At 32.4% G+C, this 16,283-nt stretch overlaps 3 protein-coding genes and 1 long non-coding RNA gene across 11 annotated transcripts in view; 2 read left to right on the top strand and 2 right to left on the bottom strand.

Annotated features, from left to right (window-relative positions):
• Nucleotides 1–49: 49 nt before the first annotated feature.
• LOC122628071 (ubiquitin-conjugating enzyme E2-24 kDa) lies at nucleotides 50–5,266 on the bottom strand. 5 transcript variants are annotated; one of them, XM_043809894.1, is made up of 7 exons: nucleotides 4,912–5,202; nucleotides 4,698–4,881; nucleotides 3,081–3,215; nucleotides 2,938–2,988; nucleotides 2,706–2,838; nucleotides 2,460–2,607; nucleotides 50–2,376 (listed from the first exon to the last, which is right to left on the bottom strand). In XM_043809894.1, exons 2-7 carry the CDS (start codon nucleotides 4,787–4,789, stop codon nucleotides 2,279–2,281), a joined length of 657 nt encoding a protein of 218 aa, XP_043665829.1. In that variant the 5' UTR covers nucleotides 4,790–4,881; nucleotides 4,912–5,202; the 3' UTR covers nucleotides 50–2,278. The 5 variants fall into 5 exon arrangements, with proteins under 5 accessions (XP_043665829.1, XP_043665832.1, XP_043665827.1 ...); XM_043809897.1 differs by lacking the exons at nucleotides 4,698–4,881; nucleotides 4,912–5,202 and adding an exon at nucleotides 5,246–5,266; XM_043809892.1 differs by having other exon boundaries at nucleotides 4,698–5,202.
• An 827-nt stretch (nucleotides 5,267–6,093) lies between these two features.
• LOC122628116 (RING-type E3 ubiquitin-protein ligase PPIL2) lies at nucleotides 6,094–9,061 on the top strand. 2 transcript variants are annotated; one of them, XM_043810002.1, is made up of 10 exons: nucleotides 6,094–6,380; nucleotides 6,463–6,829; nucleotides 6,930–7,095; nucleotides 7,186–7,334; nucleotides 7,405–7,528; nucleotides 7,601–7,749; nucleotides 7,818–7,969; nucleotides 8,035–8,370; nucleotides 8,448–8,558; nucleotides 8,920–9,061. In XM_043810002.1, the coding sequence occupies exons 1-9, from the start codon at nucleotides 6,349–6,351 to the stop codon at nucleotides 8,536–8,538; spliced, it is 1,566 nt and encodes a 521-aa protein (XP_043665937.1). In that variant the 5' UTR covers nucleotides 6,094–6,348; the 3' UTR covers nucleotides 8,539–8,558; nucleotides 8,920–9,061. The 2 variants fall into 2 exon arrangements, with proteins under 2 accessions (XP_043665937.1, XP_043665936.1); XM_043810001.1 differs by lacking the exon at nucleotides 8,920–9,061 and having other exon boundaries at nucleotides 8,448–8,787.
• LOC122628115 (leupaxin) overlaps nucleotides 8,996–16,283 on the top strand; it is a 25,149-nt gene continuing 17,861 nt past the window's right edge. Inside the window, exon 1 of one of the 3 annotated variants that reach the window (XM_043809999.1) lies at nucleotides 8,996–9,134. In XM_043809999.1, the coding sequence (XP_043665934.1) occupies nucleotides 9,122–9,134 (13 nt within the window). In that variant the 5' untranslated portion in view covers nucleotides 8,996–9,121. Of the gene's footprint in view, nucleotides 9,135–12,704; nucleotides 12,836–14,629; nucleotides 14,940–16,283 lie in introns of those variants that run through there. The other 2 variants (XM_043809996.1, XM_043809998.1) reach the window with 2 other exon arrangements.
• LOC122628120 lies at nucleotides 13,238–13,809 on the bottom strand. Its single transcript, XR_006326981.1, has 2 exons — nucleotides 13,683–13,809; nucleotides 13,238–13,459 (listed from the first exon to the last, which is right to left on the bottom strand). It is a non-coding gene; the product is annotated as an uncharacterized LOC122628120 (long non-coding RNA).

Below are 16,283 nucleotides of genomic sequence, written 5' to 3'. Positions count from 1 at the left end.
TGAAATATATATAACAAATTTAGGAAGGAAAGAAATTAATTCCGCGATATTATAATTTTATAATCAGTTTATTTTATTGTAATTTATATTTATGCAGACCATTCGGTAGCAGACTAACATCCATCATTGATTAGGATTAGTGGATCTCTCATTTCTCTTTTTTTTTTTTTTTTGCCATTTTGATATCACCAGAGCTGTAGCCTCTTTCTGTCTTTAGTGAATGAGAGAGATTACAATCGCATTCGTCAGTTAAATAGTTTCTGTGGATAGCGCATATTTATCTTTGTGAATAATGCAGCATAACTTTGAACATATGAAATATATTTAAAATACAATGTAACATAATCTCTTTGTCTAATAAAAATTGCGAAATGAAATATCACTTAATCGAAGAACTTATAGATAAAGAAATCTCTCAAAAAAAAAAGAAAATGGATAAAAATTGGAATTAATTATTTTCTTGGAATGGAACGTTTCCCCTGATGATTTGTTACAAAAGGAATACAAACGGAGAGCGATCCTTAGTTAAATTCTATTTAACAGGATATTATAGTAAACTGCATTATGCACTTTCATAGACAAAGTCTTTTGTTTTTGTTTTTGCAGCTCTCTCTAGTTAAGGAAGAGCAAGATTGATTATATTCCATTACTACTCTTATAAACAGCAAATATGCACGTTCGACAAATATGTTTGTATATCGACGTATTTACAATTCCTAAATAGAATTAATGCGCCGCTTTCACACTAAGCAACATACAAAATTTGATGTTCGTTCAACAGTTTACAAAAACCAGAAGACCTAACATTCTCAAGTAATCTGGGAACCGAGTAAAATTATGAATAAAACGATTATGTCTATAATGGAGGTGTAAGAGAAAGAAAAAGAGAAGAGAGAGAGAGAGAGAGAGAGAGAGAGAGAGAGAGAGAGAGAGAGAAAGAGAAAGAAAGTCTCACCTCATCATGCAAAGTCATTTCACACAGTGATATTTACAAGAGAATTCTGACATCGAAGAGAAAAATCTTAAAAGCTTAGTTTACATCATAAAACTGTACAATGTTAAATTGAATGAGTTTTACTGATTGTTTATTACAAGGTATATAAATTGCAGTCACACACATTACCACCCAGTTTTCCAAGCAACAACTTGCTCCTTCGATCTGAATTATTTACAAAGTGGTCTGTTGGTCCACCTTGCCATTAAAAGCCATTATCTTTCGTCTCTTGCCATAGATGTGTTCTAATTATATAGAAATTACATGAAAGAAAAATTTGTATAAATCGATCAATATCGTATAATCCAAAAAGGATCTCTTAGTAGAAAAAAAAAAAAAAGAAGTTCAATACTTTAGTGAACACATTGAATATGAAATGGCTACTACACAACAGATTATAAAACGAGTAAAACATTTCTTAATTTGTTTTGTGGCACAGCCATTTTCCTAAAGAAAAATAAAGTACAAATACCAAAAAAAGAGTAATGAAGTACGGTAATGTGATAGTACGGAATACTTATGGCTAATAAGACAATTTATACATACGCATGTAGACAATAGAAATTCCAGTTTCTTCATGTACTAGTTCGAATATACAGGAAATGATATTTATTTACAGTTACAAAGATTTTGCAGGTGGCCCCAAATATTATAATTGGATTTTATGTTCTTGCGAATTCCAATATTTTCTTTGGAGAAGATGTACTTGGTAAAAATTCCGAATAGGTGCACACGTAATGTTGGTATGGCCAATTTGGATAAAATTGAATTAAAATTACATTTAAACAATATAATTTAAAAATATAATAAAATTGAGTAAATATAAAAATATTGGAGTTTACATTGTGGAGAATCGTGCTTTTCTAGATTCACGTTTCACAAACTATGCACCTAATTACTTATAATTTAATTTTTAATTATATTGTTCATGATATCACCTACCCTACAAGTGTTAGCAGTATCGGCTTGGTATTGTTTGCATACAATACAATCCATTTAAATACTATCCCGTCATAATTTTTAGGTGAAAAACTCCTATTTCATGCCCTAACACATTATACTTGCACACACATTCATTCATCTTAGGCACATTACATCCTTGAAATAAAGCACATCACAATCATGGTCAAGCTGATCTCAAAAGGTCTTCACGTAGAGTTTCTCGACCAGTATAATCATGGATAAAGATGTATAATAGCTATTGTGAGACGTTTTGATGAGAACAGCAGTTGATGAGAACTTGGCATGAGACTAATAGGAGTTACATATGTATTACAAATATGCTCATGTAGCGTAACGCTTGGTCCATAGCCGTGCTATGCGATCGTGTTCTTCTCTGTTTTGTAAATATTGTGTTGCTATACTACCCACTAAAGGATCAGCTGTAAAAGAAAATTTTATTAAGTGTTAGCTTACAAATCACTCGTTGAAAATATTTACTAACTACTATTATAAAATGTTGTACCTGGATTACAGTCTGTGAGAAGGGAGCATATAGAAAGTAACACTTTCGAAATTGTAAGTGCAGGAGACCAATTGTCTTTCAATATGTCCAAACAGATCACTCCTTGACTGTTGATATTGCAGTGATAAATACGTGTTCGGAATGTGACCTACAAAAAGGTAATATTAATGTGTATCTTATAAACATTAAAATTATATTTACAAAACAAACAACATTGTATTTTGAAAGCTTCAATATCTAATATACCTTTGGAGGTTTAAAGGGGTATTCTGGAGAAAAGTGTATGTCAAGAAAAAATACACCTCCTTCGTATACAGAACCTGGAGGACCCAATATCGTAGATACCCACTCATACAAATTATCTCCTTTTGGCCCTGCACTGTAAAAACAAAAGATAAGATTGTAAAAAAGAAATTTATATAACATAATTACCAAAAGTAAATAATGGCAGCTTGTACTAATTACGATAACAACAAACCTGCAATTTGGAGGTGGGTCTAATGTGATTTCAGCCAATTCTTTCTGTATCCTGCGATAAAAATATTAAACAAATAAAAATAATTATAAATGGATACAACTGCCAAAGTAAACGTTAAATGATAAATCAAAAAAGTTTAGTACCTTTTAGCAGAAGTTCCTAGAGCTTTCGACATCTTTGGATTTGGCTTGGTTTCTTTGTTTTCTGGCTTATTGTCTGCCAACGATGAACCACGACCTCTTCCGGTTCCACTTGACCCTGCCCCAGACGACATGTTTCTGCAATATATGCATAACGTGAAGGTTATCATGTCGTGTTAAAGCAATTTGTTGACATAAAAAAGAACTTGTACACATAACATTTTTGTCATAAAACAGGAAACACCTATTGAGATAATAAGTATCTTGCAACGCTCAACTCGTCAACTTAATTTGTAATATTTAAACAAGAAAAAAAAAAAGAAAAAAAAAGGAGTGTGTCTATTACATATATAAGTACAAGAGAAAATATAGACCGAAAGGAAAATATCTTCAAGTTCAAATGAAGAACATTAGACATTAAATTACACAAAATGTAAAGTTCTAAATATCTTTAAATATCATAGTACGAGTTGACGTATTCCAAAATTGAAAAAAAGAAAACTAAAACTTGGTTAAACGAGTATTCGTCTATCGATAAACGTAAAAGAGAACAAAGATCTCGATGTAAAGTAGAACCATCGTAGAAATTTTCTGAGATTTCTTTCATATCTATTTCCTCAAATTCTCGATTCGTTTGATCGTTTTGGTTCGTTTTAGCCGCGACGGATAACCGCCTCGAGCTTCCTCGAGAACACGATCCCTAGGACGTACCGCCCGAGGAAGGAAGGAGGAGGGGAAGAACGGAGAGAGAGAGAGAGAGAGAGAGAGAGAAAAGACAGAGATAGATAGAGAATTGGAAGAGGAGAAAGAAGAGAAATAGGAGAGAGAGAGAGAGAGAGAGAGAGAGAGAGAGAGAGAAAGGAAGAAAGAAAGAAAGGAAGGAAGGAAGAAAGAAAGAAAGAAAGGAAACTAAGAAAGACAGAGAAAGATGATAGATCAGAGTGAGCGGTGATAAAAGATCGGAGTAAGAGAGGAAAATATAAAAAGAGCTCTTAGCGAAAGGAAAGCGCGACGGACAATGGTAGGCTCTCGTACCTCGTGTGTATGATGCGTCCGTCCACGCCGTGTTTGCCGTCGTCGTCGCGCGAGGAACTATCTCTCGCCGGGATTGGTGGGGAGGGGAGGCGCGGGTCGAGGAGGAAAGGAGCGAGGGAAAGGGACTTGGCGGTCCGCGTAGGAGAAGAGCCGCGCGGACTTTGCGATGATTCGCGGCTTCGCCGGTTCTCTCCTCGCGTGAGAAAGAGAGAGAGATAATGGAGTCCGCGCAAGCACCACGCGCGCAAGCTCTCTCTCTCTCTCTCTCTCTCTCTCTCTTCTCTCTCTTTCTCTCTTACTTCGAAGAAGAAAAATAAAATATAAAAAAGAGAAAAATAATACGAATAAAAAAGATTAAAAACTATCGAGACAATATCGGGTCTATGGTGCCGTCCGTGTTGCCACTAGTAGCTCTTTTATTATTCTTCTTCTTTTCGTTTTAATCGAGAGTAACGACGATTCGCGAAACAACACGAAGACAGAACGCGTTATTCCGTGAAACGTCGAATTTACAATGAGTAATGCGAATTCGTAATAACGTGTCTTTAACTCCCGTGTAATGACGTGATCGAGGATAAAATATACCTATCCCCGAATCGGTAACACACAGAGATTACGCAAAGTCGAGAAGAAGAAGAAGGGTAGAGACGCGCGTCGATCTTAAAGCACAACACCATTCACGAAGGGGGGAAAGGTTGGGTAAACAGCACACGAGCGTGGAAAAAGCAAAGAGATTCGTTCGAATTGTCGTCGCTCTCTCTCTCTCTCTCTCTCTCTCTCTTTCTCTCTCTCTCGCTTTTTCGTTCTCTTTCGCACTCTCTCGCTCTCTCTCTTTCTCTCTTTCTGTTGTCGTCTCTTCTTCTTCTTCGACACCCCCGGAAGCACCGGCGCTTCTCTCACGTCCTCCTCGTCGTCTCCCTCTCGCAATCATTCATCTCCCTTTCATGTCCCGAAATCGCGATCGCGGCGTCCTTCGTTCCACGACGAGCGCCGACGAAACGTGCGCATCTCTCTGACCGTCGTCGCCGGATGTTGACTCTGCCCGGCCCCGTCGCCGCCGCCACCGCCGCCACCGCCGCCGCCACCACCGCCGCCGCCGTTGCCGCCGCCACTACCACCACATCACTACTCACCACCACACCTACTATCTTAACATAACACCGCCACTGACACCGACACCGACACCGACACCGACACCGTACCGTACCGTCACCGTCACCGTCACTACTATCACTGCAGCGAACCAATACTTTATTTTCTAACGCGTGGCGGCGCTGCGAACGTCACTGCACTTTTCATTATCCCCACCGATCATACTCCATTATTTTAATCTACATTTCTCTTAATCTTCTTACCATTCTTTATTTCAATAAGTTTTCTCGCGTGTTCTTTTTACGATAATAAAAATCTTTTTTCTTATTCCTATCTTTTTTCTTTCTTCGACGTTACGACTCCCTTTTGTTTACTCTTTAACATCCGTCTCCCTTCTTATTGCTCTCAAAGCAATCGTGATTGGTCGGATTTATTCTTATTGAAATCCCGCGAGAATCTCTCTCATTTGACTATTATATTCGTTATTTAATAATTCAAATTATTTTTTTTTTTTTTTGTATTTATTACTCTTCAATTAATGTTTAATCTTTTATTCCGTATTTTTGTAATCACTGTGCTTTGATTGGTTAGTTGGAGATTCTACTTTTCTGATTGGTGTTGTTTCTTAATGAATAGAAGATATTAACATATTATGTTTATTTATCAGTATTACGGTAATTATTCGAATGAGTTTTTATCGAATATAAGATCATTATAAGCTCGTAAGTAACAGGTTATATAATTTTTACGATTTTTTCTGGTGATAATTATTAGTTCTAATTCTTACTGATATTGGCGCTGCGAACCACTTCCGATCTAATGCGTTGCTAAAATATTTCAAAGTTCTAATAGTTGAGAAAACATTCATTGTTATTTAAGTATATATTGCGTAACGTTTATGGTTTTTCGAACAACTTTTATTCATAGAAATTGTATTGTTTGTACTCGTGAAACAAAGTTAAATGTATGTGTTATATTTTCGATGTCTTTTATATCATATGAAGATCATGTGTTATTCATGCGCTGACATATATTGTAAATAAGGTTGCAAAAGATTAGACTTAGATAAAGACGAAAACTATTATCGAATCAGTGTGATAGATCTGTCAATTTTCTACAGTAGTTATTATTAACATTCGTCAAGATGGGGAAACGACAGCATCAGAAAGATAAAATGTAAATATTTTCTATATTTTAGTTTACATAGGTTAGGACATTTAGAAAAAAGTTTTTTCTTGAATATATATTTTACTTGTAGGTACTTAACGTACACGGAATGGACAACATTATATGGTGGGAAAAGATCTGGTCCTCTAGAATCTAGCGAAGATACCACATTTCGACGTTTACCATATGATCATTGTTGTTTGAGTTTAAAACCATTCGAACATCCTTATTGCGATGCGCAAGGGCATATCTTTGAATTAGAACCACTTTTGGAATACGTAAAAAGATTTAAACATAATCCTGTAACAGGAAAATCTTTAGATCCTAAAACATTAATAAAACTGAACTTCTATAAAAATGCACAAGGACAATATCACTGTCCAATTCTTTTTAAACCATTTACAAAACATTCGCATATTGTTGCTATTAAAACAACAGGAAACGTAATGTCATACGAGGTAAATATTATATTTATTAAATTGATTAAAATTATTATTATTATTGTTATTGTTATAAATATATTAATAATAGATTGTATTAATAAAGATATATTTTTAGGCAGTAGACCAGTTAAACATAAAGACTCGCAACTGGAAAGATTTAGTAAACGATGAGCCTTTTACAAGAAAAGATATAATTACTATTCAAGATCCAAATAATGTAACAAAGTTTAATTTATCAACATTTCATCATATTAAAAATAATATAAGAGTTGAAGATGAAGGTGATTCAATGATTTTATTATGAGAATTATTTTCTATATATCTTTCTTATTATGTGTTCTATGAATTATAACTTTTGAACATATTTTTAGAGGCTATAAAAGAAAGAGCCGATCCAACTGCAAAACTTAAAACAGTATCTATGGAGACAAAAGAAATATTGGCAGAATTAAAAAGAGATTATAAAGAACCAGAAATTAAAGAAGAAAGTACTAAACCGCAAGCTGATAAGTTCAATGCTGTATGTATAATATTTCAATTAGTAACGAACACTTTTTTTCGCTAATTTATAATAACACTTGCTCATGCAGGCTCATTATTCGACTGGTGCTGTAGCTGCAGGATTTACTTCTACGGTAATGCCAAGAGAAACAACTCATCAAGCTGCAGTAATTGCAGAAGACTTAGTTCGATATGAAAGGGTTAAAAAGAAAGGTTAATTATTATATTTATATACGTACTTTTATTATAAATAAAAATAAACTTAGTTGCATTGAATTTTTATAGGATACGTAAGATTACTCACAAACTTTGGTGCCTTGAACTTGGAACTTCATTGTGATCTTGTACCAAAAACATGTGAGAATTTTGTAAAACATTGTCAAAATGGTTATTATAATGGTACAAAATTCCACAGGTCGATACGAAACTTTATGGTAATATTGAAATTAAATATTATGTTAGATTTCAATAGTATTCATATAAAGACATTATAATTCTTTAGATTCAAGGAGGAGATCCAACGAATACTGGTAATGGTGGAACATCTATTTGGGGTAAATCTTTTGAAGATGAATTTAAACCAAATTTAATTCATCAAGGAAGAGGTATTCTTTCAATGGCTAATTCAGGACCAAATACAAATGGATCTCAATTGCAAGTATTTTAAAGTGTGGAAGATGATATTTTATATAATATTGAATTACGTTATCACTTTCCAGTTTTATCACATTTCGATCATGTCGACATCTTGATCGAAAACACACCGTTTTTGGAAAAATTGTTGGAGGTTTAGAAACGTTAAATACCATAGAAAAAATCGAAGTAGACAATAAAGATAGACCGATCGAAGATATTATAATACAAGGAGTATTAGTCTTCGTAGATCCTTTTCAAGAAGCCGAGGAACAATTAATTGCCGAAAGAGCGGCAGAAGCAGAAAAATTAGCACAGGAAGCGAGTAAAAGTAAAAATCCAGATAAAAAGGAAGGAAATGATGTTCTAAAAATTTATCGTCCAGGCGTAGGCAAATATTTAAAGATAAACAATGAAGACAAGTGAGTAAGATATTTTTTTCACAAAATATTTATACGACTGCGTTAAATAAATAAATAAATTCGCGTTCCTTTTATAGAGCAGACAAAGATGAAGCATTAACCATAGAGCCAGCTGTTAAGAAGAAAAAGGTCTTAACGAATTCTTTTGGAAATTTTTCTTCTTGGTAGAAATATAATAATATTTAAAAGTAAGATAATATTAATATAAAATTAATAATAACATTGAAAGCCCATAAAAGTGCTAAAGAATATTTTTTATTAATAAATAAACCTACAAATTGTTCTTATCTTATTCGTTTGATCCTACGTTACATTAAATACAGATGCACAAATTCTATGTTAAACTTAATACACATATGTATATGTGTGTGCATGTGTATATATATATATATATATATATATAAACACATGTAATATCTACCTATAAACATATATATGTATTTTAGATAAAATACAAAAATTTACGTAGTATCGTTCGAAGCTTATTTATTTTATGATCGTACATTAAAGAGATTTAAAAATGGAAAAAAAAAATTGTTTTGATTCGAGGTAGTAAGGTCAGTGTCGATGGAGAAATCTGGATTACAAGGACTCCAGTCCTCCATGTTTGAAGTTCGAATGCGCACGGTCGAAGAGGACAGTCGCGCGTCGTACCGTAGTTTGCGGTATTTCGGACGATCTCACGATTTTTGTGTGTGCATTCCAGGATATTTTGTGTATTGGATAATCGAATAATCTGAATCACCGTACCATGGATGATTTGGGTAAGTAAATATTAAACTCTATAACATACGGCCTATACGGTCTAACCTCAAATTTTTAGACAACGACTCGAGCCTGTCAAAAGTGATCAACGATTTTATTTGTTTCATTATTCATTTAAAGTTAAATCTTATAATTTCTTTTTACGTTATACGTAATTTGATGTATATATTTATTTTATCAAATATTCTTTGAAAATGAACGTTACAACGTAACGTCTTGTATCTAATTATTCTCATATAAGAATGAAAATTGACAGTATCGACGTTTCAATAAACGTTTGACAAATATATTTTAAATTTTAAATAATATAATAATTAATTATAATTGATTTATTACGAATGTAAAATAATTACTTAATTTGATATAACATTAAGTCACAATAATTGTCGCATATAACACGATTTATATTATTTTTCATTCGTAATTGTTATCGTTTTCTTTTTATTATATATTTTTTTATTATTATTTATTTGTAAATATGTTTCTTAATCTGTATTTAATGTATAATCGTAGAATTCGAAGAAATTAAAATTGTGATTTGAAACTTTTTGTGAGTGTACTTCAAATTATCTTAATGATAATTGTTATTGTTACTTATCGGTTATATTGAAACATTCAAGGACGTTGTATAAGCCTGAAAATTTTCCTTTTGTCGAAACACTTGCTGTGTAAGTAAACGCCAAACTGTGAAAACATTCATTTACGTATATCTATATATATGTGTGTATGTGTATACATACATGTATATATACAAAAGATTCTCGTTTACACGTCGATGAACTGTATTGTATAAATCATTCAAATGACATCTGATGATGGCGCCACGAATAAATAACGACGTTTGACAAAAATTATTAGTTCTTTAAAAACGAGCCGATCTAAGAAAACAAAAGTATATTCGAATTATTTTACTTTCTATATATCTATCTATATTAATTTGTATATATCACTATATATGTATAAATATTTCTATCATGTGTGTTAATAAGATAAGACGTTAACAAATTATACAATGAAGATTTTTACGTCGAATATCAAGAATGAAACTGGAGAGAGAGAAAGTGAGAGAGAGGGAGAGAGAGAGAGAGAGAGAGATGGAGACAAACCATTCATTAATTAAATACAACGTAAGCAACATGTCATTGCTTTCGAACGGCGACCGCCATGTTGTTTTTTAATCAATCTCGCGAGATGTCACTGTTAACGTATTTGTTGAAAATGTATAGACACACACACATACACACATATATATATATTTCTAATCAACAACGTAATCACGAATATTAAAAAACGTAGAATTTAAACAACGTAATAAATGGAAAAAAAAAAGAAATTAATTATAAGACGGATCGAAAAATTGTCGATTTTTATTTACCTTCAATTTTTTTTTCTTTTTCTTTCTTTTTTTTTTTAGTTTGATTAGAATGATTCCAATTAGTATCCCCACTATTAGTCTTGTCTTCGGTATGAAACAATGAAGGAGTAAGCGTTTTGTTGAACGCAGTAGTCAAGCGCCAACGATCGTACGTATTTTTAGTGAGTTTCCCGTCGTCCCGAACTTCCTCGTGTTTCACGTTGCTGTTGATACGTAGAAAGGTCTCTGTATATATAAACATATACATACACATATATACATATACACATATAGGGTCGAGCTCCTGAAATATACTTAACTTTCGTTCGAACTTCCCCCTTTTCTTGACTCCCCTTCACCCCGTTCTGACTACTCCAATGTTGCTACACCGTCTTTGCATCCACCCCACCAAGATCGTCGCGACCGAGTGCCAGTTCTCTTACGCATATACTTCCTGAATTCCTCCTCGGGATGATCACTCGGGACAACTCGGGATATGCGTTCTGTGTGAATCCTTTAGTGCGTGTTCTTATTTGGAGTGGAGCCATTAACTATCGTCGATAAATCTTTTTTTTTTTCTTCTTTTCTTTTTTTTTTTTTTTTGCGTTAATTCAAAGAAAATATTTTCATCAGTTCGAATTGGTTCATTATTTCGTATGAAATTATAATTTTGTTTTAAATTTTGTTAAATAATACTTTTTTCTTGATCTTTACAATCGTTAATTATCGTCGGAAGAAATAACTTTTTTTTGTTGATTGAAAGAAAGAAAAGGATTTATAAATTATGTTGTATTAATTTTTATTTTGTGACAAAATTGTTCGTGTTTTCTTTTCTTTTTTCTTTTTTTTTTTCTTTTCCCAAAATTCTTAACCAATACTAATTTCGTAGGTTTGTTATCTTATAGATGGGATAATTTTTTTCTTAATACATATAAGATATATCTCGATTATTTTTTGTAACTTTTTATTTCGTACGAAATTATTAAAAGAATAAATAGAAGTATTAGGAATTAATAAAAAAAAAAGAAGTATTAGAAATGACGATAATTATTGACTCACCGTATGTTATGTGCCACATTCCTCATCGTTCTTCGATAATATTCCTCGTTTTGATATTATCCTTAATTTAATTATAAATACAGTGTTGTTTCGAATTGGAATTTGATCAACATTTGAAACTTTTGTTTAGCAGTGCAGAAAAGTGTATGACGTTTGAATCGGAAAGGTGCAAGAGAAAACTAGATAAGCGTGTATTTCAAGAGAACACGTATAGTTGTATCAAGATATACATACGTACGTGGGATGATCGAGTTATTATCGCAGCGAACTGTTGATCCACGATAAACTAGCCATCGCTTTCGCGTATCGCAATTTTTAATAATCTTCCTGTCACTCCTATATCCATGATACTTTATCTCAAATTTATTGATTTTTAAACTATATCTATAAATATACATTGAACAAGTCACTATTATTTTTAGTTGAAACATTTTGTTACAGAAAAGATATCGACATTGTCCTCATTAAATAATTTTCTATAGAAACAAATTTATTGATTTTTATAATTGAACGTTTTTAAACGAAAGAGAAAGAAAAGTATATTAACATTATACATTAAATTATTTTTTATAGACAAAAAAAAATATTATTGATTTTTAATCAAACATATTTTTATAAAAATATATTGAACTTCGTTACAATACAAAAAATGTTTCATATATTTATACAACACATCTATTTATTTTTACAAATATAAATATGCATTGAATATTATTGACGACTCAATAATATTATTATTAGTTTAACACACGTTTAAAAAGAAAATATATCAGAATCGTCTCATTGATCTTTCTTTTTTCAATATAGAAAAAAAAAAGAAAAATTAATTGTTTATAAATATATTAGAAATGCATATACACATATGTATATATGTATATTTAATTTGTTTCGATGCCATTCTGCAACAAGTGGTCGCAGTGGCGCGTGGTTAAACGATTGGTCCCTTCCATCCCTCTGATTCGTCAGCCAATCAGTGATTCGCATAACAGTACCACGTGACTCGAGTAGCGCGTGTCGCGTTTATTCCACGCGTGTCAGTGCGTGCGTATGTATACACATGGAGGTGCGCGTGCTCCGTCATTTCTTCGAATAAAATAAGTCGTTCGTAATATTTTGTGCGCGTAAAAAAAAAAATATATATATATATATATAAGGAAAAAAAGAAAATAACAAAAATAAAAAAGAAAAAGAAAATGGCTATGGATCGAACAATGTACGGAAAGGTGCAACCAGGCGCCACTTATCAGCCGTTTAGGATCACCGTGAAGAAAGGTTCGCCTCCTGGCTGTAAGTGTCAATTTCGTTCTTTTCATCATCGACTTTTTCATCTCTTTAAAAAGGAAAGAAATAAACAAATAAAAATGTCGGAACTCAGGGTTTCTTGTTACCACCGTAGAAAGTTTTCTATTTTTGTTTCGTACTTGTAATTACATCGAGGACGGTGCGAAATACTATTACGTGTTGCATAACCCTTACGGAGTTTACGCTCGCGGCGTATTTTACATGTAACAAATACTACCCGCACGACCTCCTTACATAAAAAGCGTTTGATACCGGTATGCGAGTAACAATATTCATGTTGTTAATGCGATAGTCTATTGAATCATTTATATAAATAGCTTACAAGTAAATTCTTTTTTTTTCACCTCTCTTTCTTTCTCCTATTTTTCCTTTTTTTTTCTCTCTCTCTCTCTTCTAATTAACATTTTCATGAGAACGTTGCACTAGTTAAACAAGATACTATTCATCATGTTCGGTGATTGAACGATCGTTATCGCTTGCGTAATCCTTTACCATCAATTCACGCCAATTATTTTATCGGTGCTTTTAAACGCCCACGCTGAGCGAACCGGAAACAAGCTTTTTCCTTTTACATGCGATAAAATATCTTTTTACTTTCCTCGCGCGAATCTAGAATAAATCAGATTAAGTGATACATAAGAAATGAGATGAATTTGTGAAGCATTGAACTTGTTGCTTTAAATAATCAGGAAAATCGCTTTACGTCAAAGATTTCTCTTGTTTTTTTTTTCTTTTTTTTTTTTTGTCTTTGAATTAATAGAAAGAAGCTTCGTGAATGTATGTCAAAATATTTGTAAAAAAAAAGAAGAAAAAAAAAATAAGAAACATCCACCTTGATAATGTCTTTTTGGGAAGAAGGTTATGTAGTAAAGAAAGGTCGAGTACATTTATATACAGCATCATACTCGTTCTTCTTTCGAGTACCCTTCACCCACAGAGAGTATTACCTTGACACTAAACATACCGGTATACTTATCGAACTCATTATCCAGTACCACCCCTTTTTTGGTATGACTGTAAATGCCGTCAGCAATAGTTTCATCGATCGTGTGAGCATCGTGTATCACTTTCGAAAATAATCTACCATCTCATCTTTCCATTTTTTTTCGAATCCGTAAATAGATCGATTGGATCGAAGAAATAGATTTACGTAATATTTTTTTTCTTTTTCTAATGTTCTCCATCGTAATTCAGTATTGAAAGACGAATATAATCTGTTTTATCGATCATCGATAATAAAAATTTATATGTGGTATTATACGATGGAGAATGATTGTATCTCTTTTTTATCGACGATCGATACTTATCAAAAGTTTGTTACGTAAAAGTAATTCAATGTAATTATGCAAAGAAAATGTTGAAATAATTCGAAGAACGAATTTGTAAATTAATTAAATTCGATCGAATGAAGTTTTCTGTGCATGTTATTAACGAAAGATTTCTGTCTTATCGACGGTCGATATTTATATCATATGCAAAAATTAATTTAAATTAATTATTGCGAATAAAACATTGAAATAATTAAAAAAATAAAAAAATAATGCATTTTTTATGAATTCGATATTATATATGAATTATGAACGCGCTCGAAAATAGCTTTCCGGAAGGGTTCGTTGGGAGGGGGAAGAAAAGAAAGAAAAAGAAAAAAGAACAAATTGAATTAGAACGTTAGGCGTGGTGAAAGGTACACGAGACTCTTTGTAAGAATTGAAACTTCGTTCGTTAGGACAGTATGCGTCGTAACAAGTTACAAAACAGCCCAACTTAAATGCTTGAAAAAAATCGAAAGAGTTGAAAATTCGAAAAATATGAGAATCGCGAGATGTTCGAAACGAAGTGTGTTCGGAAGATGTCAAACGTATTTCTTATTTACGAAATTCCGGATTACGCAAGGAAGAATTTGATTGTGACGTCATACCTTTTTACGTACTAACGTGAAACCGCATAAGGAGAAATTCTTTTCTTTGGAAATGGATTGGTCAGCGTCCGGATGCGATCAACAACGTTTCTCCTTATAAAGAATTCGAATGTTGTGCCGCTACTACGTTGATACGATAACGCGAAATGAATTCATTCACCGTGACTAAAGGTGAGGTTTAAAATTAGACTTGTTCGAATATTCATTAGTCATTAGTTATTTATTACTTTGCATCACAATTAATTATGCTCTCTGTCTCTCTCTTTCTCTCTTCTCTCTCTTCTCTTTTCTCTCTTTTTCATTAGAAAGTAAATCAAATTTTATCTTCGGTACGTAGAATCCAAAATGGTCGATCTTAACGACCTTTTGTTCGTCCAATACGTATTCTTGATATTTGATGATGTTAAAGAAGAATAATAATAAGAAGAAGAAGAAACAAAGTGTATGTATTCTTTTCTTCTTTCAAGCGTTAGGTTCCGTAACTATCGAGCAAACATACAGTAGCAGTAAATTCCTACTTGACCTCGAGGAAAACCGTACAACGCACAGTTACGTACTAATCTCTTCGTGTGTATTTTACTTTGCCATTCTGAGAACGAAGAAATCGAACGAATATAGAAAAATATTCTTTTTTTTTTTTTTTTTTTTTTTAGAATATATACACAAAGTATCCTCTTGTTCACAGAATGATCATATAAAAATTTTAATAAAATTTCTCTTGCCTCATTTCCATTAAGTAGGAATTCATTTCTATTCGATTTATTATTACGATAATAACTAATCGTTGATTTGAAAGTTTTGCATTGATCAAGGCAATCCCTTCTGTTTCCATTGAAACGTATCTAATTTTGTCTTTCTAATGAGATTGCTTTTTTCATTCACGTTCAGTTTTTATCAATCAGCGTAATCGTATCGAGTCACGCGAACTTTTTTTTTTTTGTTTTGTTTTTCTCTCCATAAAGAAACAACTCTCGTAAAATATAATATCGACGTATAGCTTTCTCTCCATCGCTATCAGTATCTTCGAGTATCTATGAAGATAATTTTTCTTATATCATTAATCTATAAAAAAAAAAAAGAAATAAATTCAATAGTATTCTAATCGAATCTTTGATATAACTTTATACCCGCATATCAGAGGATATGACTCAAAGAAGTTACTGTGTATTTATTCAAGGACTTTTCTTTTCCTTTTCTTTTTTTTCAATATCCTCGAATTATGAACGTTTCATTATCTTTCTTTCTCTTTTTTTTTTACTTCAAGGTAAAATCAACATCAATATTCCTCTTCCTCTTTGATCAGACTTGAAGAGTCCAGGACCATATCTAGCTCGTTGATAAAACGATACTACTTCCTACGCGTCGTTTACTAACTCGTAGGTTGCTTCCTAGTGTAATTAACGTTTCAGAATAATATTAAGGAAATAGAGAAAAAAATATTAGAAAAACAAGAAAATAGATCGTTACGAGGCTGTTTTAGAAACTAGCATTCGTTTTCGATCGTTGTGTGCCAAA

Source organism: Vespula pensylvanica, chromosome 3 (genome assembly GCF_014466175.1).
Source record: "Vespula pensylvanica isolate Volc-1 chromosome 3, ASM1446617v1, whole genome shotgun sequence".
Taxonomy (NCBI): Eukaryota; Metazoa; Arthropoda; class Insecta; order Hymenoptera; family Vespidae; genus Vespula; species Vespula pensylvanica.
The sequence above is the reverse complement of the archived record's forward strand: the minus strand, read 5'-3'. Positions and strand labels throughout refer to the sequence as shown.